Source organism: Uranotaenia lowii, chromosome 3, assembly GCF_029784155.1.
Source record: "Uranotaenia lowii strain MFRU-FL chromosome 3, ASM2978415v1, whole genome shotgun sequence".
Lineage (NCBI taxonomy): Eukaryota > Metazoa > Arthropoda > Insecta > Diptera > Culicidae > Uranotaenia > Uranotaenia lowii.
In genome coordinates, this window is record NC_073693.1 from 361,577,323 (window position 1) to 361,604,536 (window position 27,214).

Consider the following 27,214-nt stretch of genomic DNA (forward strand, 5'->3'; position numbering starts at 1 on the left):
TACAGCGCTTCATCCATTACCAAAGGCACATCGTTGTATCTGGAATTGAAAAGCAATTTGTGAGGTCAACCGCATCGTTATTAGGATAAATAAAATAGTTATGTAGAAAATTCCTAAACCATTCTCTGGAGCCACTGTACATATTTTTCAAATCAAAAGGATATTAACATTTTTCATATGAGAATAAATGTCAGATTCTTCAGCAATTCATTAGTTTGAATAAGCATGACATTCTGTGAAACAAATAAAAATTCAGAAAAAAAAATTCTCGGAACCACTCTTTTAGTTCTCTTTGAATTAACACTAAACATACCGACACTGCCGGCCAAAAGTTCGGGATCACCCCCTCAAAAACATGAAAATTTTGAACGGTCATATTTCAGCCATCTTATTACATATTGAAATTCTTTCGATCTCATTCAAGAGATCATGAGCAAAACATTCTTTGTGTTCACACTAAAAACGTCTTGACTGGTCACTGGTCGAGGAAGAAGAGAGCTATGAGACCGAATACAAACAATGAGCAACATACGAACGAATGCATGGATTACTATGATTGATGCGAAATATAAAACTTAACATACTCCCCCCGCCGGAATGAGTCGTTTGATTACTCTTTGATTTATTTTATTTAAGCTGGCTTTGTAAGCTTTTACTGGTCAAAAATCTACAAAGTGTCGCTGCATAGCCAATGTTCAGACGTAAAATTTCATGTTCAAGCTGGATTGAATAAATTATATTCTTGTGTTGAGAGGCAGAGGTAGGATATGCTTATTTGAAAAAAAAGGTTAAGCTTGTTATTATTGTAGTTCAATAAGGCTGTTTCAATCATTTTTTGGAAAACTATCCAGAGTAAATTCAATCAAGTAGCCTTGACTTTCTGGTCCGCACTCCGATGTATTGCAATCCCTACTGCAATTCATAATGATCTGTGATTTCAACCGTTTTAAATCTCGCTCTCCAATAAAAAGATTTGAGTCTATCGTCGATCGGGCAGACCCATACGAAACTATAGTGGAGTAGAGAAGGTCAAGCAAGCACTTCATATAATTCTGTGTCGTATCAATTAAATTTTCTAGAGTTGATCCGAGCTGTCGTGTTTCTTTTTTTTCTCTTTCGTTAGTGGAATAAATGCATGTCTATCTTGCCTTGATGTTTGCTTAGTCTAGTTGTGGAAGCAGCATTTGTTTAGAGAGCTTGCAGTTTTTTTTGACTGAATTAGGACTATGTTTACAAATGATAAGGATTACGATAATCTTAAGATTCATTCAAGCACAAACTCATTTACTATTTATCGCAAACTATATTTCAGAATGAATGCCCCATAAGTTTTGGACTTTTTGATTTCCAATAACCTTTTGTCTATTTGGTTTTGACGAAAATATGTGACATAATTAATCATGTAACGCCGTTTGATGATACGGACCTGAAGTGATGCCAGGTTTTTCTATTCATCTATGAATATTCTTCTTCTCGATAGCGTGTTCTTCAATGTCACCAAAAATTAGCGATTTAACATCAACATATTGTTCTATAATATGGTGGTATATAATAAGTATAAAAGTTGAGTTGAGCGAGAATAATAAATCGCCACTGATAACAAAAAAAACTCGCTTTTGTGACCTCCTATGTGCATTCATCCCTGTTTATTAGGAAGGATTTTATGTAGAGTGATTTATACAGTACTGCTTAAAATAGATTCAGGTGTATAAGAAATTTCATTTATTCTCCATAATATATTTATTGTATGAATGAATGATAGTTGAATCAATTGAAACAATTCACAAAAAAACTGATTGATTTCATCTTATTTATCGTTCAACATAAATCTCTGGCATCAGGCATTTAGTTTGTAAAGTCAGTTTACTCTGAAGCTTAGAAGATCTTCATAACTCCAAGGAAAATTCTAAAAATCTCATGATTATAAATCACCATGTTAGAAAATGTTGCATATTTTTAGGTTTATAAAATGGAATAAGGGCAATTTAAAAATTTCCGTGCAAATACCCGTTTTGTCGGATTATGTTTGTACTTGGATGCCACAGTTCCATTGACGTTGCATCTTCATTGCGTTTAGCAGGCTTCTTTTGAATCAAAGTATGGATTCTTTCAATCTATAACATCTTGGGATCCTCATCATGGAACTTATCCGGCCATACTTTCCAATCTCAAATCCAGTCAATAACTATTGGAGACTGATCCATTTTTTTGAATATTATCGCCCTCGTTTTTCTTTTGCTTATTGTTTGTCAAGGATCTATCTAACAGGCAGCGAGCTCAACTCCATACATTTTTATTGTTGAAGGAAATTCCATCACCATTATCCCTTCCAAAACAACAAGACATATGTCGTCGAGCCCGAAGGCACTCCAAGCGATCGTTTTTACGATACTAAGCTTCGTGAAGCATCACGCTATTCGACCTTGTCTTCATCCCTTAGTTAATCTGTGCTGCCGTTCAACAAACGCCTGAAACCTGTGTGCACGCTAACTTTTGGCTACCCCTTAAAGGCGTAAAATTGACCCGTTATTGAGAACCTCCACCATCTGTCAAATAACGGGTCATTTTCTCGGGTCAATATTACCCCTTATTTCAAAAAGCTCGAGTCAGCTTCAAAGGGGTAGATTTAGTCGTTACATTGAAAGCGTTATTATTTGTCCAGCCATTGATGGGGAAGATTGTAAGTAAATTATAGTATATTTATTTTGCTTTCTTTGTGAGATTTTAATTATTCATGTTATTATTTCAGAACTGCACAGTTCCGGACGAGGGAGGTAAAAATTTGTAAGCCGATGAGTGAAACCGGAAACATGAATGGTAAATAAAAAATGGTGAATGAATTTATTTATTTTTATTTTTTAATAAACTATAATGGAACATGATAATTTGTAGTGATTTATTTCCCAGCAAACATATTTTTCAAAAGAAGCTCCTGAAATTTCCACCATACGAAAGCGTCCTAAATAAGGGGTAATTTTCATCCGGTATGAGCGTTTGAAATAAGGGGTAATTTTGACCCGCTACAAGCGTTATGAGGCTGAGTACCCCTTAAAGGGTACAGCGACTTTATCCTTAAAAAGGAGTTCTCCCAGTCTTATTGAATAACGGGTCAAAAGTATTCGTTAAGGGGTAGCCAAAAGTTAGCGTGTGTATCTCTCAAGAAAATTCGTTGAACATCCATGCCTGCAACTTGAATTTGAATGCTCGATTGTTGGAATAGTTTAAAACTGCTGTCCGGCAACAAGAAGGGTAACTTATTTCTGAACTACGACATCATCGACATACAAATCTGGCATGATATTGTCGCTGAATACCCAAACCGGAATTTTCGTCAAATCAGCGACGGCGACATTCACTGACGACATTGTATGTTGGCCAGAAATCTTCAAAGTTACGGAAGCAAACAAAAGAAAGGGTTGCCGAAAAGGCTCTTGCTACACACACATACAAGAGATCTGTTGGGCACAGATAAGAGGTTTTTATATGCGGCAAAATCAAAATTCAACTAAAATGTAGTTTTTTCCCAAAAACGAATGCACTTTTTGCTCAAATTTCGAATCATTGGTTAACAACTGAAATCGATGTGAATATTTGATTAAATACCGGACAAAATTAAAAAAGCCATCATTTTTTGTAAGTCACTTTAAACGGTTCCTCCTGATCTTTGATTGACGTATTGGGATTTGTCTTATAGAATTTTGTACCCGGAGGCCCCGGAGGACGAGCTATCGTTGCGAAATTTAGAAAGAAACTTTAACAATATTTGTTCTCTTCCACTAGCAACGGTCGTATCCTTTAAAAAAATCTTCATTTTTATTAATTGACCGTTGTCGAAATCAGAAAACAAATCCACAGACAAGTGAACAAATGTTCTGCCTACTTTAAATTTGTTTAATAGTTTTCATAAATTATAACAAATTACAGCTTTCTTGCTTCGAATCGTATTCATTTTGCATGAAGTTGTCACTTTTGTTTGCCCAACGGCTTACTATTACTAATGTACCGTGCAAAAGCAATTGATGCAATTGATATGACATTTTACATTGTCGCTGGTTGGTAAGGTTACTAATCACCAGGTCGTAAATTTCGGATTTTTACTGCATTGACAATATATTAGCGCTTTCTGGCTACGCCTATTGGAAATGGACACCCAACTGGTGCTGAAAGCCTCAATAAGTGAACGAAGAAGCACATTATGACACAGTTGTGATTCGAATTGTCTGGGCTACCTGTTTTGTGAAAAAACGTTATGGTACAAACTGCAAACCTTCCAAAATAGGTGACAAAAAACTCCTCCAGCACGCATTCATTGCACTAAACTAAAACATCAAAAATATATTAAGGTAATTACAGTACAGGACCGTAAAATTTGCAAACTGTTCTACGAACAATTTTTAACCACTTTTCATGTGTAGGTTTGTTTTCTATTTGGCAACATAACGAATACATAATAATTCTCAAATTAGCTTTACACGTCTGTAGGTAATAAATTGCAGGTCAACGGCGAAGATTGCTTTGATTCCGTTCTAAGATTTTTTTTTTAAGTTATCACAAGAAAACTCCTTTCGGATGAATTTTGTAGCACGTGTTTCGTCCATTTAGCTTCTATTTATCTTTTCACCACCTATGCCGGAGTTCAACGCCACATTAATGTTCAAACTGCTGACCAGGACCACATCATCGCCATACTGGTACACGACACGACTGTACAGTCCAAAACATATTGTAAAATCCTAGCTTACCCAACATCAGCCATTGAAAATCCATGTGTGAAAACATTGACAAAATCCATGTTTACAAGAATCGACCCAATGTCGTAAACTAGCGTGTTTTTAAACCTTGATCCAATATCAGATTTATCGATATGTGTTGAAAGATTCATAATTTGATCCACTATCAAATTTTATCGACGCAATGTCGAATATGGAAAAGGTTTTTTATACTTCGACCCAATATCAAAGTTTTCGACCCAATGTCGAACAAGTATTTTCATGCTTTGACCCAATATCAAAGTTTCTTTCGGCCCAATGTCGAGTGAGGAATCGATTTTTCATGCTTTGACCCAATATCAAAGGCTTTCACCATAATCGGCCCAATGCCAACAGTTGTTCGTTTTTTGCAATCCAATATTGCAACCAAATCATTTACCTGAAACAACCTGAAACTTTTCAAAGAAATTTTAATATTAATCAATTACCAAAATCCGTTTCGAAGGACCACTAAATATGTTCACACTAAAAACGTCTTGACTGGTCACTGGTCGAGGAAGAAGAGAGCTATGAGACCGAATACAAACAATGAGCAACATACGAACGAATGCATGGATTACTATGATTGATGCGAAATATAAAACTTAACACTTTGTATTTATTTGACAAAATGTTAAAATTGAGTTCATATGATGAAATTTAGCTTAAAGTTAGGACATTTTTCAAAAACCGAACTTAAAATTCAAACCGGATCATCTCAGGGTGGGGTGGATCAAATTCCAAAATTCGAGTGGCATTCGAATCCTTTTTTCATTCTTATTAAAATACATTTTTTTAATTTTTTGCGAAAATTTGCAATGTACTTCAAATATTTAAAATAGCTACTTAAGTCATCGTCCAAAAGTTTGGGATATGGTGTAACGGCCAAAAGTTATCTAAAAACGTATTGTTGATCTGGTAAGCTTATTTGCAAGCTAATGAGTTGAACTTGCTTTATGGGTATTTAGTTGAAATATTTTGAAAAGTAACTTCTTTAAAACTTTAACCAAAGTTTCATCATTTTCTGATAATTTTCACCAAATAGTCCGACCGCTTAAAAAAATGCAAATTTGTTTTGACCATAACTTAGTTGTCTTACAAGTTATTGCAGATCGGTTGGGCTTTTGCAAGCTGGTAAGTTGCACTTAATTTGGAAGGTTTAGCTCAAAAATATATCACAAATGATTATCCTCAGAACGTTAACCAAAATTAGAACATAAGTTTTTAATTGAGTATGAAGTTGTGATAACATAAATCATATGATTTCAAGATTTCTACTTTTAATTACTATTTCATTAGTTAGTGCTTTCAAATTAGCCAATCCGATCTTTAATAATTTGTAAGACAACTTAGTTATGGTCGAAACAAATTTGCTTTTATTTTTGTTAACAGTCGGACTGTTTGGTGAAAATCATCAGAAAATGATGAAACTTTAGCTAAAGTTCTAAAGAAGTTAGTTTTCAAAAAATTTTCAACTAAATATCCATAAAAAAAAAGTGCAACTCTCTTGTTTCTCAACCGATTTTTATATAATAAATAAAAAAAATGCTTATTTTAACTCGGATTATAAGTTTTAAAAGGAAAACTCTCTCTGGAGCCACTGTTTTTATACTTTATCAATGAAATGGGAATTCACGATAAAAATTAGGAATAAACTTTAAAAAAAAACTGAGAGAATATGAAATCTTGATCTAATTGGAATCTGCGTTCTGAACATGAAATTTAAATTTGTAATCTGAGAAATGTGAAGAAATATTAAAATATTGAAAAAAACTCTCTGGAGCCACTTTAACATAATTTATTCAAACAAAAATCGTAAATCAGAATCGGAATTTAAAAGTTGGATACACGATTATTAGATAAATATTAAAATATTAGCCAAAATTTCCACTTCAGATTCAGATCACAGATTTTAGAGTTCGATTTGAAATGTCAGATTAAGATTTCAGGTCTTAAATTTCAAGGTTGGAATCTGGATCTCAATATAAAAACATAAATTCTAGTGGCTCAAGATATTTTTACTGACAAAATTTTTGTTAGTCTTTTATTTCTAAAATTCGGGATCAGAATCAGATTTCAGATTCTGGTTTAAAATCTGAATCTTAAAACATAAATAAAAGTGGCTCCAGAGATTTTCTATTGACATAATTTCAATTATTGCTTTTATATCTCAAATTTCAGTACCACCCTAAGATTCAAGGTTAAATTCTTAGATTCGGATTCAGATTTCAAACTTAGATTAAAAATCTAGATTCAGATAAAAGAAGAAAATCAATACTCACTTATCGCCTGCCGGGGAGAGGTACGAATCGATCGAATCATAGCGCGATTTGTAAATCCGGAAGCGATCATTTTTCAGGGGAGCTTCGCCCCGCTCCTCCTTGGTGCGACAATCGACCGAGGCCGAAATCACGTTCCATCGACAGTCTACATCGGTCAGGTAGCCGCGATAGGCCGGGCTGGCTGCCGTCAGGGCCAACATGATCGGACACATCGGAGTCAGCTGATCGTACAGGGTACGTGCCTCGTTGATGTTACACGCCTGGAAGGTCAACTGCAGACAGCAGCACCCCATTCCGAAACCCATGGCGTCCATGTGAACGTAGTCTGGCTTGTCCGGCAGGCTACCCTCCACCGGAATGACGGTGTTCTTGTCCCGGAAAATGGGTAGATTGATCGAAACCTTTTCACCCCTTCTCTGGCGAATGTTCCGGGTGAGTGTCTTGAAGCGAGGATGGCCCGGAAAGATTGCGTCATCGGGGAAAAACAGGGACCGCGCAGCACACGTTTCATCTTCGGGTGTGGGTTTGGCCGAAGGGTAGGTAAAATTCGGACATCCTAGCCGGGGAAAATTGGTTATCGACATGACACGTTCGCCAGCCGGTAACATTTCCGTTACCTCCATTCTCCGGTATCGCATGTTAGCCTCGACCACATTGAAATGGGCCAACAGGCCACCGTACGGTTTTCCCGGAGTGCCTTCGATCATGTAGGCTCCATATTCCGGGCGCCATAGAGATTTCACTCCTGAGACGAAAAAAAAACAGATAATAAATTCATGCTGTAAATCCAATAAAAACTATGCCCAATTACCATTAGGATCAGCGGCTTCCTTCTCGTTGAGCACGGCCAGTATGTCCCGGGCCCGGAGCGACACCTGCGTTGCCCGATTTGCATCGTCGAAGCGCACGATGATGTACTCGACCTCGTCGCCCCACTTCAGCATGTCCCCCTGGCGATCCTTGAGCCGGGCGTACAGGTTGATAAACTGCTCGATGCCGTGCTCGCGGACATGTTGAGCCAGGGCCTTCGTCTCGTCCCAGCTCAGTGGACTTCCCTCGCTCAGTAGACCCATATCGTCGTCGTCGTCGTTGGATGGCGGTGGCGGATTTTTTAATACCTTTTTTTTATTTCTTGCTGTTTGCCACCGTTTTGCTGATACACTCTGTGAAATATGATAGGCCAACGAAAGAAAAACGGTGTGAGCAGTCAATGCCAGTTAGTGTTGTTTTCGAATTCCGATGCATTACATTGATTAAGTTGAGGTCAATGGTGGGGTTTCGATGTCGCGGAACCAGTTCGCTTGATTGATCGAACAGATAAATTTTGATGATTAGGCAGATAGCTGCCCGGTGGGAAGCAAAACAATTTTGAGGTGGAAATAAAAATGTTTGGTAGATTACCGAGAATGAAAAATATGCATTTATTTTGAATGAATGAGTAAAATGTTTTTTTAATTTCATAATACTTTTGTAAGCTCAGAAATTATTAGACAAATTAAGTTAGCACTGGCGAATAAAACTACCAGGCTTAGAAACTTTGCTCAAGCAAGAAAAGATTGAAATTCTTCAAAATGCACCTGGTGTTTCAAGAAAGATTATAGTATTGAAAAATTGTTAAATTCACTGAAATTTCCTCGCAATGACTCGCAAGGTTCCCTTTGAAATCTCTCCTCTTGGCGACTCCAGGCCTGATCTCTTCTCTAACGACTCGAGATCCGACCTTTCCTCTGCATGAATCTAGACCAGTGATGCCAACTGTTTTCCAGAAATATTTGGAAGATTTTGAAAAAATATTTGGAAAGTCTGGATGGCGAACTTCATAGGTGACAACCTATAACGTAATATTGCAGTCTAGGGAATAATACTCATTACTTGATGATAATCATCCATTCTATACGCTATCAATGCCTCAGACAATTGTGGTAGTGACGGCGGCTTAACTTCTTGTTTTACAACCATCTTCTTGGCATTCCTCACTCGTCAATAACTATTTCGAATCATTCCCTACCATTTTGCAACAAAAAAAAATCGTATTTTGACTGTTTTGTCAAAAATTCTCGTCGAAACTCTAGTCTGGGAATGTCTGGAAGAAATGCAAAAGTCTGGAAGTCTGTAAGTCTGTAAAAAATGTCTAGCAAAAGTTCAAAAAGTCTGGAAGATCCAGACAAAATCTGGAAGGTTGACATGATTGCTCTAGACCCGATCTCTCCTCTAACGACTCGAGATCTGGCCTCTCCTCGTAATTACTGAAAGTAAACACCTCCTCTTGTAGACTGACGGCCTAATATTTTCTCTTACGACTCGAGATCCGACCTCTTGTCGTGAAGACTCGGGGTTAACCATACAAATCTCTCCCTCTGAAGACTCAAGGTCTGGCCTCTTATCCCCAGGATTCGAGAATCGCAACATTTTCCCCGTCGTGTGCCGATCGAGAGCAGCTTATCCTAGACTCGGGTCGCGCCTGTCGCAGCCAGCACCCATTCGGGACTTAACGCAACTTCTCGGATGATTCCCGAAGAAGGCGTCATCCTACACTGACTAGAATGACGTAGAGAGTCACTCTTCCCGTTAGTACTTATTACCTGATCGACAGATCTACGGATTTTGAGCACTTCTACGGATCTACGGATCAATGTTCGAAATCAACGGATTTTCAGCAATCTCTACGGATTTTCTAAGGATTATCGAAACTTGTCAAGGAATTATACGAATAAACGAAAGTTCTACATGACGACCCAAATAAAAGACATCAAGTTCAAAATCAGTACATTTATAATTTTTGCCAAACCTACACATTTGAAAGGTTTACAATCTGGCAAGCTGCTGGCAACCCTAGGATTTGAGGCCCCACGACTTTTTATACCCGTTGTGTGCCAGATCAAGAGCAGCTTGTCTGGACTCGCGCCTGTCACGGCATACGTTCGGGACTTTGAACGCTACGACCCAGAAAATGGCAGAAAATTATAATAATCACACGTGAAAGCTGAAATTTTTAAGAAATGAATAAATTGATTTTCGGCGATTTCAGTCACGTGACTGAATTCGCCGAAAATCAATTTATTCATTACCCATCCAGTCGATAGAATTTTAATATTTTTAAGAAATTTTTAATATATGTATGAACATTTAAGTGCGGAGTTGAAAAAAAGATCATTTTCGTCGAAAAGTCATTCCTCCCGTTAGGTGATTTGTGAGGGCAAAAAACATCGGAGTTTTGAGCGCTTTGAGGCACCCCTCAATCAAGTCTGATTGAGCTGAAAATTTGCCCAGGTAAGTTTTTTTGTGCCAACCCAAAAAATATTTATGGTTGGTTTTCAAAATTCGATCATGAAATTTTAACCATACATCCATTGCCACTCTGGCCTCTCCTCGTAATTACTCGAAGTAATGGGTAATGGGTTTTGTGAATCATGTCATGTGTTTAAACAGGACTTTTCAAACAATCAACCTCATGTGACATTCTATCATTTTTTGATATGTTACAGATACCAAATGTATTTTTACAGCTCGAAAAATCACGTCTCTGAGGGCGTTCAATCATAAAACTTCCTCTTCACAGTAAATTTAGTAAAAATGATGTTTTAAGGCGTTTTACAGTCAGTGATAAATGCTTCTTCAAGTGTAATATAAATTTTTGCAAAACATTTATCTCACTGATTCATAGAGGAGTGTTCATAATTGCCCATGCTTTTCAAAATACGGGGTAATTTTGAACACTCGTTGTTAGGCATTGTTTGAATATCTAAACTTATCTTTAATGTTTGAAATACCAATTCATCATGATTTTGAAAATAATACGATTTACATAACTTTATCAGATTCTAAAATCTGTGAATATGAGATTGTAGGAAAAGATTCTGTCACAACCAACGGAGTGAAGCACCTTGTTTCTTGCCGTTAGATAAGTCTGTAGGATTTAAACTAATCATAGCAATCTGATAGTTTTTGAATTCATGAGTCTGTAGGATTTGAACTGATCATAGCAATCGTATCGTTTTCATAAATCATAAAATTAATCTTAATTAATGTGAAATTTGTTTAAAATGTATAGATACAATAGCTACAGACAGTGCCAGGAAGTCCAATCAGTCTCTATATAGCTTCATGATTAATTCGCCATCTCACGTGGAAGGGACGTTATTGGAGTGCGAGAATAGCAAGGAGATTGAGATACTAAACGTAAGTCACATGTTTCTTTACTTCCTAAAAATCTCTCAAATGATCTGAAACAAATTGTAAAAATAACTTAGACTAACAAGGCGTATGTTGCCTTTTCTCCAAGGAATTTATTACTGCCGCCGCCGTCACAAACAACAGACTCCAGAATACAAAAATTCCCCATGACTAATTAAGGGTAAATTTTGGAAGACAACAAATCCTATCTCAGGGCAAGAAGCGACCATGAGGCAAAAAAGTTGGTCCAAATAGATACTTTTAAGTAAAATTCGGGTGAAAATAGTGACCAGATCAGATCGAAAACTAACTCAACAGTGATTTCAAAAATTCCTTTAGAACGGTTTCAAGACAATTTTGCTTTTCGAAAAAAAAAAAAGTTATTTAAAAGGCTCTTGGCCCTACTAATAGAAATACATATGTTGGACAAAGAGGAACATTTTAAATGAGTTTTGTAGTCAAATTGCTTGTAGTTCAAATCGCTTAGTGTGGACTTGACTCTGATTGCTTCAAATGTTTCATGACTTATATCGGATTCTTTAGATATGAGCCGAGAGTCACTACACGAGTCTTTTACCCTGATGGTACGAGTAATTTCTTCGATAATATTCAACAAATCTAGATTGCATAGATTTTTGAGCCCAATTGAAAAAAAGTTATGAACAGAATGGAAACTTTTATAAAAAATTTAAGGTGACTTATATTATTCCCATCGTTACACTCGACAAATAAGTACTGATAAAAAAAACTGAACCATTAGTGGAAACAAACGAGAAAAAAAACACCTGTTCCAAATTTCAAGGGCTATCCTTCAATGAAAACTGAAGCTATTTCAACACTTTTAGCTTCAATTCAATATGCAATTACTCTCATAGGGTTTATCTGATATGCTATCGACCTCGAATGTCACAAGTACCTATATGGTATCGAAGAAGTTTCCACAATATTGAAAATAATATTTACTCAGAGGAAAACTGATTTATATCTCCTATTTACCTAATGTCTCTCTATCTGCGGTAATGAACCAGTAATGATGACTTTCACATTTTTCCCCGGTATGTTTGTCTAAATTTGTATAATTTGTACACCGTCATAGTCATCATCAACATCAATGAATGACGCCACCCCATATGGGCGGTATGATATCATACCTAATGATGTTTAATTTCTTCACATTTCGTTCCCGGCTGCTTTGAAGAAATATAGAATTTTATCACGTGACGTTATTTGTGGTAGGTACCGAACTCCTTCACATGAGTACACCGGCACAATTTAACGCCGCCACCGGGACCGAGTTGAGTAAGTTGGAAGGTATGTAGTTTGTTTAGGCCACTCGGAAAACCATAGAAATCAAACGTGAATCAAGAACCTCCTTACATTTTGTTTACATACCACTACCACAACAGCGATGGGGTTACGACGCTACAGCACCGCAATGATAAACACCACTTAGACTGATGTCGGTCTATATTCTGTAATGCAACTGTTAGTAGGATGGTGTCTATACCTACTTCTGCGGTTACTACCTCGTAATCGAAAAGGGGGGTTTCTTCTGACTTTGAGACGCACTGCTGCGCTAACCATTCTGGCCTTGCCATCCGAAGGAAAGCCGCTCTGGTATGCCGCACATTGACGCCTGAGAGGGGGCACAACTAAAGCAACATCTCCGGTTACAATAAAATGATAAAGTCACAATGTAGCAAAAACGATCAACTGTAATCTGATGAACCTGAAGAATGTGGAATTCAGACAACATTTCCGGTAAAAAGTGGAGTATGTTCACTACTGGACAAAAGTTTTCGGTACGTGAACTAACTTAAACAGATTTTCAAAGCGAAAATGTTCTTAATTTTATTGAGAAAAAAAAAATAATTTGAAATATAATGCGGACCACGAAAACACCAACAACAAACTAAAAATAAGACGTTTTGACAAGTTTTCAAAAAGAGTGAACTGTGAAAAGTCATGCTATTTTTTTATTATTAGAAAATATTAAAAAATACTTCCAAAAGTGGTTAAAGACCAACCTGTATACATATCTCAGGTGGCGATGGAAATCCCGTGCTAAGTGTAAGTAAGTGTAGTAAGAGTTTTTTTTTTTTTGTAAACATTCTAACAAAGACAATTCGTGACGTCAGTTGATTTTTCAAACAAGCAACCATCAACGCTGTACCAGCGAAAACTAGAAAAAAAATCATCGCCAACTGCTGTTTACGATTCTCGCCTAGGATACATAAACATCCTGGCAAGTGAAGTAGGCTTCTTTTACCATTTTACTTTTTGAATAACGAGCTCTGTAATAGGCGATGGAAGCGCTACCGAATTTGGGTGATGGTTTTCCATTAGTGCAAGCGGGATGCAGATAAAATTTCACCCAACTTTTGACAGATCTTACGGGTTTTTCTTAAGGGGAAAGAATAACTTTTCGATTCCATCGCCCATAGTGCGCGTGTTTGTTCATCACCTTCTTTGTACCACATTGGTTGATTTGGTGGATTTAAATGATAAATATTTCCCTTAAAAATGAGATTGGATCACAGTAATCGGCGAAAAAAAAACGTGTTTGTCAGTTGCTGCGAAAATTAAACTGGATTTCAAGATTCGTTTTGAAGAATATTTCTACTTGTTATCGGATTAAGAAGATATCGAGAATGCAGTAAATCATAGTGTAGCCCTCAAGTTTTCGATCAACGGAGTTAGATTCATGGCATTCATGGCACTCAAGCAACAGATGGATTTCTTGATGAGCTCGTTCCACTTTACATTATTTTAAACTGTCAATCGCATTTACGGAATCTTGGAAGTCCGATTGATCTTTTGATTTCGGGTATTCCAAATCCATGAACTAAGTAATACCCGAAAATATTTGAATAATTTGTTATAAGAGGCTTAAAGTCGAATTTTTGATAACTCGATTAGCATTAGGTAGGTGTTTCATTAAATGATTCTGATACTTACGAATAAAATGATCGAGAGCGTCGAAAACGGGTTTGTACTATTCTGACATTTGCTTCAACGTTGCGGATCTTCAGCGCAAAAGCTGATAAGGCACCATGATAAAAAAATTACAATTTAAGAATAATTTTTGCTATTTCTCTTTCCAGTCTCAAATTTTAGTCCACAGATTATTAGGGAATCCGAAATCATGAATGTTACAATTTAAATTTCATTTGATGTTTCTAGTCCTAAATAATATGATACGATAATTTGGCAACCAAAAAACCCATCCCCATGTTGATAAATCATAGCGTGTCGTTAAAATTTACCCAAACAAACGACAAAATACACGGCGTGTGAAATACACGAGTACACTAAGTTTAGCGTGAAGTGTAAAACCCGGGAAATGTCATTTTCATTTCCGTCCGGGTGCGAATAAAAAACGATCGCTACGAGAGCGAAGTGCAGCGCGGCAGTGAAAATTCCCGGAAAATTCCGAGAAAATCGTGTAGGAACTACGACAGCTCTGCAGCACAAACTAAAAGGAAAAGGTATGTTTGAATCCGAGCGGCAAAGTGCCATAAAAACTGACGAGAAATCGTATGTTTCGCTTTAGCTCCGACAAGGCGCCTACCAGCCACGCGGCACGTGCTCGAGGAAGATTAGAGGGCAGAGCCCCACTGAAAGGTGAGACACCTTGTTAACTAATCTTTTTTAAAAAACTAAAACGAGTCTACCACGGCCTCTAGGTGTTCTCCCGCCCACCTAAAAGGGTGAATTTGCGCGAGAGGGAAGCGTAAAGCTTCGGAAAAGCAAAAAGAACAAAAGGGTCGCTCAGGTAAGACGCCACTTTCGGAAAAAAAGCCTGCAACCTTTTCCTCTAACAAACGCCTTATGTTCAACAGAGGCGGCCTTCTTTTATCCACCATCAAGCACCTTCGCCTCGGATACGAGGTTTCCATCGATTCCTGCAACTTTTGCCGGAGGAAAGGTGGCATTTAGCCATTCAGCATCTCCGGAACTCTCGGCTGCAACTGCCAGCCTCGTCTCGGCCACAACGTGCCCGCGCTGGCAACTTCAAAGGTGGCAATTAGCCATTTAACATCACCGGGAGTCTCGGCTACAACTGCCTGCCTTCTCTCGGCTAGAACGCACTCGCGGTGCAACATCAAAGGTGGCTTTGAGCCACACAGCATCCTCGTAGAGACACTTTGTTTCTAAGGCTCCCGTAGGCGTAGCATCTATTGTGGCAATTAGCCATTCGACTTCACCGACAGTCTCGACTGCCTCTTTCGGCTGCACCTGCAGCGGTGCAATCAACTGTGGCATCTGGCCACTTATTGTCATCTGCAGCTTCGACTGCGCTTTACGGCTGCACCTGCGATCCTGGAATCAACTGTGGCCTTGGGCCATCTACTATAACCGGCAGTTGCGACTACATTTTTTTGGCTGCACCTGCAGTGGTGTAATCCACTGTGGCATTTGGCCACTTACTATCATCGGCCGTTGCGACTGCACTTTTCGATTGCATCGATGGTCGCCGAATCAACTGTGGCATTTGGCCACGTATTATCATCTTTAGCAGTTTCAATTGCACTTTTCGATTGCATCTGCGGTCGCTACAATCCACTGTGGCATTTGGTCACTTATCATCATCGGCAGCTTCGACTGCACTTTCGGCTGCACCGGCGGTCGTGGAATCAACTGTGGCCTTTGGCCATCCACTAACATCGGCAGTCTCGGCTCTACTCATCGACTGCATCTGCGGTCGTCGCATCAACGGTACCATTTGGCCACGTATTATCATCGGCAGTTGCGACTGCACTTTCCGATTGCATCGGTGGTCGCCGAATCAACTGTGGCATTTGGCCACGTATCATCATCGGCAGTTTCGACTGCAATCTTCGACTGCACCTGCCATCATCGAATCAACTGTGGCATTGGGCCATTCATCATCAACAGCACTACTCGACTGCATCTGTGGTCGGCGTACCAGCGGAGGCATCGGAAAAATCCTTTGGGGCATGATGCCGGAGGCGGCGAGAGGAGGTTTGCCCACACCAAGGCGGAGGAGGAAAAGCTTCGTGGCCACTCAGTGCGCTGCAGCGCCTTCATGGAGGATGCCGTAAGTTCAATAGAATCTGAATGAAAATGCTATGGGGGAAATGTGGGTAAAATGTTGCAAGATTTATAAAGAAACTCAAATTTAAAGTTTTCGAGCGTTATTAATTTCGTAGCTTCGTCTACGGTAAGAATCCGTCACATGAATCCTATTCGATTCGAGACACTCGTTTCGAGTTTCAACTCGAATCGAATTAGAATCGTTTTACGTATCGAGCTCGTTCAAGATCGGTAATGCCAAAATCGGTCGAATCGAACGAAACCCGATTGTTTCGAGTTCCATAATCCCGCCCCAGATCTCGAAGAGATTTCGGTTTGTATAGGACTTTCATAAAAGTCAAATCAAATATTTCAGAATAATTGGAAATGATTTTGATGAGTGATCTCTATAGTGGATTTTTTTAAATAGTATATCACGGCTCCATGTTGTGCATTATGATTGATCTAGTGATTCTCTGGTAGGTTAGCTCATGTTTTCTAAAACCAGTTAATTGTATTGGAGTCATCAATTGAAAACTATGGTTCGAACGATGTTATGAAATGTAATACCTATATAGTTTTGTTAATGGCATTGCAAAATTGATTTTTTCCTTGCTTTATGAGGTCTGTTTCATATTATTGTTTATACTTTACATTTTAAAGTTTTCATGAGCCAAAATCAGTTTTTTGTTTGTTATAAATAGAATACCTGTATAATGATAGGCATTTTAATTGAATCAAATACTCAAAAGACTCATTGCATAATTGATCAAAATTAGGGAGAGTGTAAATGAAAAAATGCATTATGTGCAAATTCGCTTTTTAACAAACAAGCATTTCTACAAGAAACTACAGAGGTGCAGGAGAATTGAACAGGTGAATTTTCGGTTATTTTCGATCAAAATAAACACCCTTATTCTCGTTTTCGATCGAATGACATTCGTTCGAAAGTTTTGAATTTTCGTATTCTTGTTTTCGTTCGAACGAATGAAAACCGTTCGAACGAATGAAAACCGTTCGATCTTTCGAACATCGTTCGAACGAACAAAACGTTGCATTCCCGTTTTCGATCGAACGTATTTTTTCTTTGAACTGGCAAACGCGAGTCTGATGCTGCGAACGGCATGCGTAAAAAGAGCCAAAAAAATCAGAGAATTGTAATTTGTTAGGAAATAAGACAAAAAAATCAGAACACACAACCAATTTTATTACAGGCTGATTCAAAACAAAATATTGCGATAATTTTCGGATAAAATTTTATTCGATCGTTTTATTTGGCTAACAAACGCAAATCTTATGCTGAGGCTCATTAAGGCGTTCTTAAAGTTGAGTGGCTTAGAATGATAAAATTTAAAATTGGTTCAAAATAACAGAATTAATTCACAAATTTGCATATCTATTGTTTAGGCACCTTAAGAGTTGTATAAATCAATTTTTATTCAAAAGGTTTCAAATTTTAAGTGTTCCGACTGGTCGTCGTCTTACAATTCCTCCCTCTCGGTGGGGGATTTTTAGAGCAGCAGAAGCTTTAGCGGTTCATCTTCACTACCCTCTGGCAACAAGGACACCTGCTCGGAACCGGAGACACTTGCGCTTGATCATCTATGGTACAGCTTATTGGAAGGCGTCCGTTACGGCTGCTGACGATGGTATGATTGTCAGAAGCGGCCCCGGCGATTGCTGCTGTTTGTTTTTCCGAGCCTAACGGGATGAGCACGACCTAGATTCACTACCCACCTCTTGGATTGTGCTGCCTGAATATTCCTTATCTCAGACCGATATCAACGAATAAATTTCGTCGAAACTCAAAAAATAAACATATTTCGGCTACAATGTTTACATCTCAAACTGACATTTTCACACTGGTTGCTGCCATGCAGGGCTGCCTGAAAATTTCGAAGTCAATCAGGCAACCCCAGAATCGAACGTATCACATTCGTACGAAAACAAGAATACCCTTTTCGAATTCGTTCGAAAGTATCCGTTCGAACGAAAGCCAGATACGCCGTAAAAGAGAATAGTGATAGTCAAAAGTGTCTCCCGATCATGTACTTTATTCGAAACCTCCGACCAAAATTATTTCGCTGGTCTTTAAGCGTAATACTGATCTTTCATCCTTTTCTATCTCTTCCAATCTATTAATTGACTACTAGGACGTGGCCGGCGCCGCTATTGATGTTTAAAGTGAGAGCATCAGTTTTGTTCATTGTGATTGCTGTTAATCCCATTCTGTCATTCTTTTGACCTCTTGGCAAAATAGATGGCCTACTGAGCCACGCATGCGATCATGGTGTTCGAAATACGTTCGTTTTAAGTAAGGAAATCGGAAAAATCAATGAACCTTACTTATCTTAACATAGTTTTGCAATTCAAACTAAGAAATCCAAAAGTTATATTGACATCTTTAAGATAAGTTAACCACCGTTAATTAATTTTGTAAATTTTATTTTTCGGCATATCGGTGAAATGTATATTCTTGAAGAAAGAATATCAGAAATTAAAATTGATAAAGATGGATAGAGAAGTGAGGAGAAAATTTACAGATGTTGAAAAGAGCGAAAGAGCATTTTTGCGAGGAAAACTTATTAACGTACACCATACTTTACCCCGCAACATTTCATTATTTAGGAGAAGTAGTACCGGGATAGAGGTGGCACTACCTTAACCTATACAATGAAATCTGGTTGGTCCGAAGTCTACATGTGGTGAACACGTATACTCCGGACGGGCATACGTCCGGAGTAGACGTGTTCGCCACATGTAGACAGCGGCATCCTCTTGACAATTTTATAGCATGTTTAACCAAGACTTGAAGTTTTATTACTTTTAAAGCTTGAATTTGTTAAAATAAAATTCTCAAAATAGTTTAAAAAATATCAATCAAAATCTGTACAGCGTACTTAATCGCATGACAGGAAACATTCCATGCTATCAATGCTCTTGGTTGTATTGGAAAGAAGGTAAACTTGTGAAAAGAAAGTGACTCAATTGAATCGAAATTATCAGATATTTCATTTCTAAGTTCGCTTATTTCTAGACACATAAACAAAGATATCAATTTAAGATTTCAAAACCTTTTTGTTCGATAACTTTCAGTAACCTTTTTAGGGGTTTACTGATATATATCCTACAGTATTCCGAGAAATTTCTTAGGCGTTTCTTGGATCTGTGATTTTTTTAAAGAAATTGTCGTGTTAAATCATTTATGAATCTATATATATGAATCTATATATATAAATATGAATTTCTGTCTGTCTGTCTGTCTCTCTGTCTGTTCCCTATAAACTCGAAAACTACTGAGCCGATTTGCGTGAAACTTGGCAGATGGGGGTATTGGAGGCAGGGGAAGGTTCCTATAATAGTTTGGGACCCCTCCCTCTTCCTGGAAGGGGGGAGGGGGTCATATAAATGAAAGTGATAAGTCTTCATAACTCGAGAACTGATCATGCAAATGGAACGAAATTTGACATAAGAGTGTATTTCGGTACGAAGAATGTTTCTTTGATGGTTTGGTACCCCTCCCTCCATCCAGTGGGAAGAAAGGAAGGGGGAAGGGTGCATACCTTACATTTTTTTACATATCTGGAAAACTAATCATGCAAATGAAACCAAATTTGGCATGGGACGGTAGTGGAATACGAGAAAAAATTCTATGATAATTTCAGACCCCTCTCTTCCTTCAGTGGAGATTCATGAAGGAGGGGAGGGGCCTTTAACTCTTTTTTATTACATAACTTGAAAACTATTCGAGCAAATGAAACCAAATTTGACCTGGAAGGGTATTTGAGTACGATAAATATTTCTATAAATATTTAGTACCCCTCCCTCCGTCCAGTGAGAAGATTGAAAGTGAGGAGGGGCTCCTTTACAATTTTCAGCATTACTGGAAAATTTATTAAGCAAATGGAACCAAATTTGGCGTAGGACGATAATTGATTACGAGAAATATTTCTATGATATTTGAAGAACCCTTACAATTTGGTGCTCCCTTACAATTTTTAACATCACTCGGATCCTTACCCAGAAAATGGAACGAATTTCGGCTTGGGAGGGTATTTGAGCACAAGGAATATTTCTGTGAATGTTTGCCCTACTGCCTCCTTACAGTGAGGCGATAGGAAGGAGAGAAGGGTGCTTCAAATGGAAACAACTTTGGCATGGGAAAGCTTTTGGATACGTAAAATAGTTATTTGCTTATTCGAGACTTTCTCCTTCAGTTGGGGATACAGTTAGGGAAGACGGGAGCTCACATACGATTGTTTTGCATAAACCAAGAATATATTTAAGAAATGGAACCAAATATGACATGGGAACAATCATACAATCATAATCGAGCAAATGAAACAGAATTGGGCATGGGAGTGTATTTGAATATACGGAATGTTTGATCTTGACTCCCTCCTACCAGGTAGGGGATAGGTAGAAAGAGGGTCCGATACAAAAATGTATGGCATAACTCGACAACTAATAAAGAAAACGAAACCAAATTTGGCATGAGAGGGAATTCGAGCACAAGAAATGTTTTTCCCTCCCTCCATTCAGTGGAACGATAAAAAGTGGGAAGAGAGTCCCTCATACAATTTTTTTTAAATATCTCGATAACTTATCAAGAAAATGGAACCAAATTTTCATAGGAGCATATTTTTTTACGGGCAATATTTTTTCGATGGTTTGAGATGCCCTTCTTGTGCCAGATACTTGACAGAAAGTCACCTATTTTTTGAATAACTCGAGAACTTATCGAGAATGGAGCCAAAATAACATGGGATCTTATTTGTATACAAGAAATGTTTTTCTGATGTTATGAGACCCCCTTTCCTTTCATTAGGGATATAGAAATAGGGAATGGGATCACTCTTACAATTTGAATAATAATTCAAGAACGAATAGGTAAAATAAGTGTCCCATGACGTTATTTTGTTACAAAAAATGTTTCTTTGAGAGTTTGAGAGCCTTTTCACATTAAACAGGAAATCGAAGATTCCAAATAAATAAAATATTTTGAAATAAGTAATAAACTTATGAAGCAAAGCATTTTAAAGTTGAATTGCAAATAAATGAAAAGTTAAATAACTAGGTAGGTACCACAAATTTCAATGATTTTTGGAAGGTGTAGCAAAGCACACCGGGTCAGCTAGTACTATATAAAAATTCCTACCTTTTTGAACCCATTTTTTTCTAGTACACACACGCTCGTAATTTAAAAAAATGTCATGCTAATATTACAGTTTGAATAAATTTTGATTAATTTGGAATGAAAATAAAAAATAAAACAGTATTAAAAAATCTTCTTTTTTGGATGTTGCCAAAAACGAACGGTTTTGCTCGGATGTTCCCAATATCGAATGTTGCCAAAATCGAACGGAGTCTGTAGATCTTTTAAATGATTTAATGTGAATCATGCAGTAAGGTCTGCAGTGAATCATTTCAAAAATGTTTCATTTTTGTAGGTATCTTTTTCGAGTTAGTTTTAAATTTGAAAAATAAAATTCTATATGAAAGATTAATCTCCTAAAATTTTCGAGCTTTTTTTTGTGATATCATCTTGCATCTTTTGTCAGTTTTTCGATAAACTTTTTTGAGTCATTGTCAATCTTCTGTCAACTTTTTGTCATTTCAAATTGTTAACTTTTAATTTTAGACTTTTTCAACTCATTTAGTGACTTTGAAAAATATCTGATTTGGGTGTATACTAGAGTGCCCCAAATGACCCGACTATTGAAAAAGTTATGCGCTGCAGGCTGAAATTGATCCTAGTCCTAGTACAAGATCTCATGCCAAATTTGGGCCAGATCGGATCACGGGAAGGGGTCGCTCAACGAGCCTGAAGTTTGTATGGGATTTCGAGACATTTTGTTCAGGAGAAACATGAAAAACCAGTTTTTCATCAATAACTTTGGTTTCCGTCGGCCGGTTTCTTTCAAAAACGGTTTTTCTAAGTATGACAAATATTACATCCGAAGAATGCATTTCGATTAGAGTTAAGATAAAAAAGTTATTAAGCTTCAAAAATGGGCAAACTTTTTTAACGGTGGTATTCAGCACTGTTAATGAGGCGTCAATATGTTCGACTGCCTCGACTCATTAACAGTGATGAATACCATCCTTAAAAAAGTTTGCCCATTTTTGAAGCCTAATAACTTTCTTATCTTAACTCTAATCGAAATGCAGTCTTCGGATGAAATATTTGTCATAACTTAGGCTTTAAGAAAACCCGTTTTTGAAAGAAATCGGCCCACGGGAACCAAAGTTATTGATGAAAAACTGGTTTTTCATGTTTCTTCCGAACAAAATGTCTCGAAATCCCATACAAACTTCAGGCTCGTTGAGCGACTCCTTCCCGTGATCCTATCTGGCCCAAATTTGGCATGAGATCTTGTACTAGGACTATTATCAATTTCAGCCTGCAGCGCATAACATTTCACAGGTTTTAAATTTCCCATACAAATTTGGGGCAGTCTAGTGTATACACTATAAGGTATGCTTAAATGTTCCTCTTTTGTCCAATATGTTGCTTTTTTATTAGTGTGGTTAGGAGCCTTTCAAAAAACGTTTTTCAATAAACCGAATAATCTTAAATCGTTTTATTTTAGTTTTTGAAGTAATTTTTCAGTTAGTTTTCTACTTGATGTAGTCACTAATTTTACCCTTATTCCACTTGAAAGCATCTATTTTACCCTACTTTTTTACCTCATGGTCGCTTCTAGATATCACTGATATCTCAGATATCACCATATCTCGACATTGCATATGCATTTTCAAGTTTTTGTATTTATTAGTGACACTTTTTTTTTCCTGTTGGGGAGAGAGTCCACTGCGACCATTAAGTTGATCTATTGTGGTATTACCCCGCGTTACTATTTTTACTTTGCTATGCTACTTGACACCCCTGCACTATTGGTTGAAGCTGCAGTTGTTTACCGGTAGCACTACGAGCACACACATATCAAGGTAGGATCTCCAAGTGCAATCTAAGTTCCCTTGAAAAGATCCATCCACATGCATGTGCTGCATTATTGAGGCGTACAATTCCAAGGTATACACGGCTAGCATTTCACTAATGCTATAACCGCCAACCTTCATCATACTATGTGTGCCAGGTTATGTCACGACCGGGATTCGATCTCATGAACGTTGGCTTAGAAGACAAGTATGCTATCCACTAGGCCACGATCTGCTGGCTAGTGACACTTTACAACTATCCGTGTATTAAGTCATTTGGTATCAACATTCAAATTCCGATTTCCTTTGGCCCCCTTAGATTTGAATTCGGAAACATATCTACTTCTTTTTTGGACCACACTACTGACCTTCATTCGTTTCGAATGGTGTCATTTCTTTGCCGATGATTTGTCACAAATTTACGATACGAAATTCTAAGACATGTGAGATGCAAAATGGAGCATCCCGAGCAGACTTTGATGCCTTCAACGATTGCAATCTGCAACCAAAATGAGATATCATCAACAATGTGAACCATTTTTGAAGTTGTATTCCAGGCGAAACACAAAACTAGGCGCCATTGAGGTATTAATTATTTCTCTTTGATAGCAAGTGAAACCTAACTGAGGCATCAATAACAAAATGATAGCATAATACGGTGCAGAATTTTTTCCGATAGCATCATTAGGGTATCACCAATTTTTGTATCAAAACGCTAGTTAAATTTCAAAATATTTCAATTCGTAAAGTGGCTATCGACGCCACTGCTCAAGTTCCCGCGCCGCTTGATAAAAGGTTTAGTGTTTACCGATGACCAACATCGATAAACTACGACATGGTGTTTCGACTACTAGGTAAAACGGCCCAAGTACATTATCTGTGTACCTACGTACAATCTGTACGCGTTCAACAGAATGTTGAGTGTATAATAATGTGTATAAATTTTACGGAGAATTATATTCTTTAGATTGATTGAACGGCTTTACAACCGTGTTATTTATCTGCGATTTTAGCATTTTAGTATTATTACATCACTGAAAGATACTGTGGAGTGAAATTTCACCTCTAGTGTGCTGCGTATATTACTGTACCGTGCTATCAAGGAAGGTCATCGGAAACGAGTTTTGCTTCCGAAAACTGGGGAGGTTGTACTGTGAGAAAACCACCTACTTATTCGATAAAGTTAAACCTGATCGGTGTAGAAGGAACTTACCAAAAGTACACGGTCGGCTCGATATTGTTTGGTTTTTCTTTGGAACAAGACAAAACTCAGCTAAGCGATTGTGTTGAGAGCGTTTCACTGATCGTTCCGCTAGCCAGCAGGAGCTGTTGAACACTGAAGGTGGGCCACTCTCCGGAACACTGCTTATTTATCTCCCAGCAATGGCTCTTTTGTGTGGTGCATGTACACACAGCCTATCAGGCTTACGTCACCGATTCGGGCCACTACAGCATTTGCTGCGTAATCAGGAATCTAGAACAATTTTGCACTGTCACTGGAGGAACTGGATCACAAACCACGGCTCGGCAGGAGACCTTCAGCACAATACAGTAACCGACTCTGTACCAATGATGTCGTCACTTGATCGATGATGATGGTTGCTGTACACCTTCTTCCCCGGAACACCGATATCTCCGCAAGCTCAATGCCTGTTGTGTTTCGACTTATCATAAACCCTCGCCCGATGGAAGTGACTTTCAGTTTACACGGCTGGTGGTATCACTATCTTATCTCCTCCTGTACGTACCAAGTTGCAAAGTTGCAAAAGTATCCCAAAATGATTATACAGCTAAGGACAATTTTCGAGCCCTCGTGTTGGGAGCGAATGAATCTTCAGCTAAACAACAAATTGACGGCCAGGCTTGGACTGGAGAAAACACAACTCGTGCACACTGTGTAGAAAAAAAAAGTTCCGATACGACAAGCACAGGCGCGTACTGCACTACGTGACAGTCACCAACGTTGTGAAATTAGTAGTAGCGAGCGAAGGCAATCAATGGAAGCAACTTTAAAGAGACCGGGCTGGCTGGACGAGAGAATCCTCAATTGTGTAGTTGCTGGCTGGCTAGCTAGCTGACTGATACCAGACCGGCCGACCAGACATGGACGTAACAGCAGCTCTCCCAGGCAAGGCAAGCATAAGGTGTACCGACGAACGACCGGGCTCAGCAGATCCGTACTCGACGAGCACATGTTTTTTCGAATATGTACGAGTACGGCAAACATTTACGGCGGCAACCAAACCACATTGAGTGCGGATTATTTTGCTCACTCTCCCCGCACAGTTGAGGAGATTGTTGGTTTTTTGTTATTTCAGCGTTACCGGCTTCTCCCTATCTCGTACGTCGGGCGGAGGGATTGTTGACTGTCGGTATAAATCCAAACCATCCAGAGAAGTGTCTGTTCGACCGACAGTTTAACGCGCGGCTGTGGTGGTTCCGAAAAACTCTGCGGAAAGTCGGAACCGTTACTGTGGGTCAATCGAGTACCGTTTATTCAGCCTAATGTGAACTTTGGATATTTCTGGTTAGGTGCTGTAATGTGAAAAGTTCGGTGTTTCCTAAACGAGGCATCCGGTTCCCCGCTCTCTCCTACAAAATGCAATGTAATTTTGTTAAAATTCGTATTAGTATATATATTTCGAATATAAAAACCGCTAATGTTAAAACATTTTATTCCAGAAGAACTAAAAAACACTCAAAGACATAACGTGTGTTTGGTTCAAGAGATAGGCCCAGGCGCAGAAAAAATTGGAACGCCAGATCTTGCACATTATATGTTAAGAACTACTGAACCGATTTCTACAAGTTGAACCACAGAGAACAGACGTACAAGCTCGAACAAAAAATCTTCAAAAAAGTGTGTAAAATTTCAAATGCTGACATCCAAAAAATACGTTGAAAATTGACTGGAAACAGTGCCATCTATTGCGCCGTTCAAAAGTTAGCAATCAAATTTTCAACAGCTCAGTTTTCGAAAAGGCGTAATCGTATATAATCGACATTAATAATAACTAATGTCGGTCTAAAATAGACGGGTTCAATTCATTGCTAAATGAATGCAATAAGAGTTACTTGTGATTATGTAGAATTTCATTTCCTTTATTTTATATGGTTTTACTTTCTCACTTTTTCAATTCCGGTTACTTTTCTTCATCCATCATCAGATGTCTCCCAGAGTAACCCGAAACGCTACCTTAATTTGAAATAAAAGAAAGTTGTTCTACTCATTGAAAATAGTCAATAAGGCTGGAACAAATATCAATTTCTTCTTTTGTCACTCCCCCTTCGAAATTTCTAAAATCCCGAAGGGGGGTATAAATAAAGTTTGAAATATTTTAGGTAAATTTCAAATAAAAATTCAAATATCCGAACGATTACAAGACTAAGAACCAAATTTTGGAAGATGGAAATGAATTCACATTTTGTATTCTTGATTTTATTAAATTTTTCGATAAAAAAATACATGATTTATAAGTGTTATGCAACAATATTGTATGCAATTTGGTTGCATACAAGCTTTCGTGCAATTTATTCCAATTTATTTGTTTTTCGCATTATTTTTTATTGTTCCCCCCCTCGCGATGACCCAACTCCGAGTGACAAAAGAAGGATTTGAAATTAGTTCCGGCCTAATTAAAACCGTATTAAAAGCACCGGTGATCATTCCTTTATTTTTTCACTACTGAGTCAGACTAACAGTTCATCAATAAGTTTTTGCACTTCTTGGACGTCAAAGGACGAATCGGATATATTCAATTAGGAACATTCTTGACGATCAGCCTTACCCATCAGAACTGATTCTAGACATCTTTCAAGTATCACTTTTGCATTCCATTGTCCAAAATTAAGCACAGTTTGAACGAAATAGCAATTAACTTTTAATATATTTTTTCATGATGCAAACGAACAAAAGTGTTACAAAACTTTTACAGTATTTTTTTTGAAACATGCCAAACAGTTCATACTACCTGTTCAAAACTGACCAAAATTTTGTTTTTTTTCTCAGTTTGGTTTTGACAGTTTTAGCGA

The 27,214-nt window shown here is 37.9% G+C and overlaps 1 protein-coding gene across 1 annotated transcript in view; it reads right to left on the reverse strand.

The window, feature by feature from the left end:
- Positions 1–25,249, reverse strand: part of LOC129754021 (glutamate--cysteine ligase-like) — a 26,544-nt gene extending 1,295 nt beyond the window's left edge. The window contains exons 1-4 of the mRNA XM_055749877.1: positions 24,396–25,249; positions 7,842–8,193; positions 7,031–7,775; positions 4–39 (exon numbers count right to left, since the gene is read on the reverse strand). Coding sequence (XP_055605852.1) covers positions 4–39; positions 7,031–7,775; positions 7,842–8,103 — 1,043 coding nt within the window. The 5' untranslated portion in view covers positions 8,104–8,193; positions 24,396–25,249. The remainder of the gene's footprint in view (positions 1–3; positions 40–7,030; positions 7,776–7,841; positions 8,194–24,395) is intronic.
- Between the last annotated feature and the right edge of the window lie 1,965 nt (positions 25,250–27,214).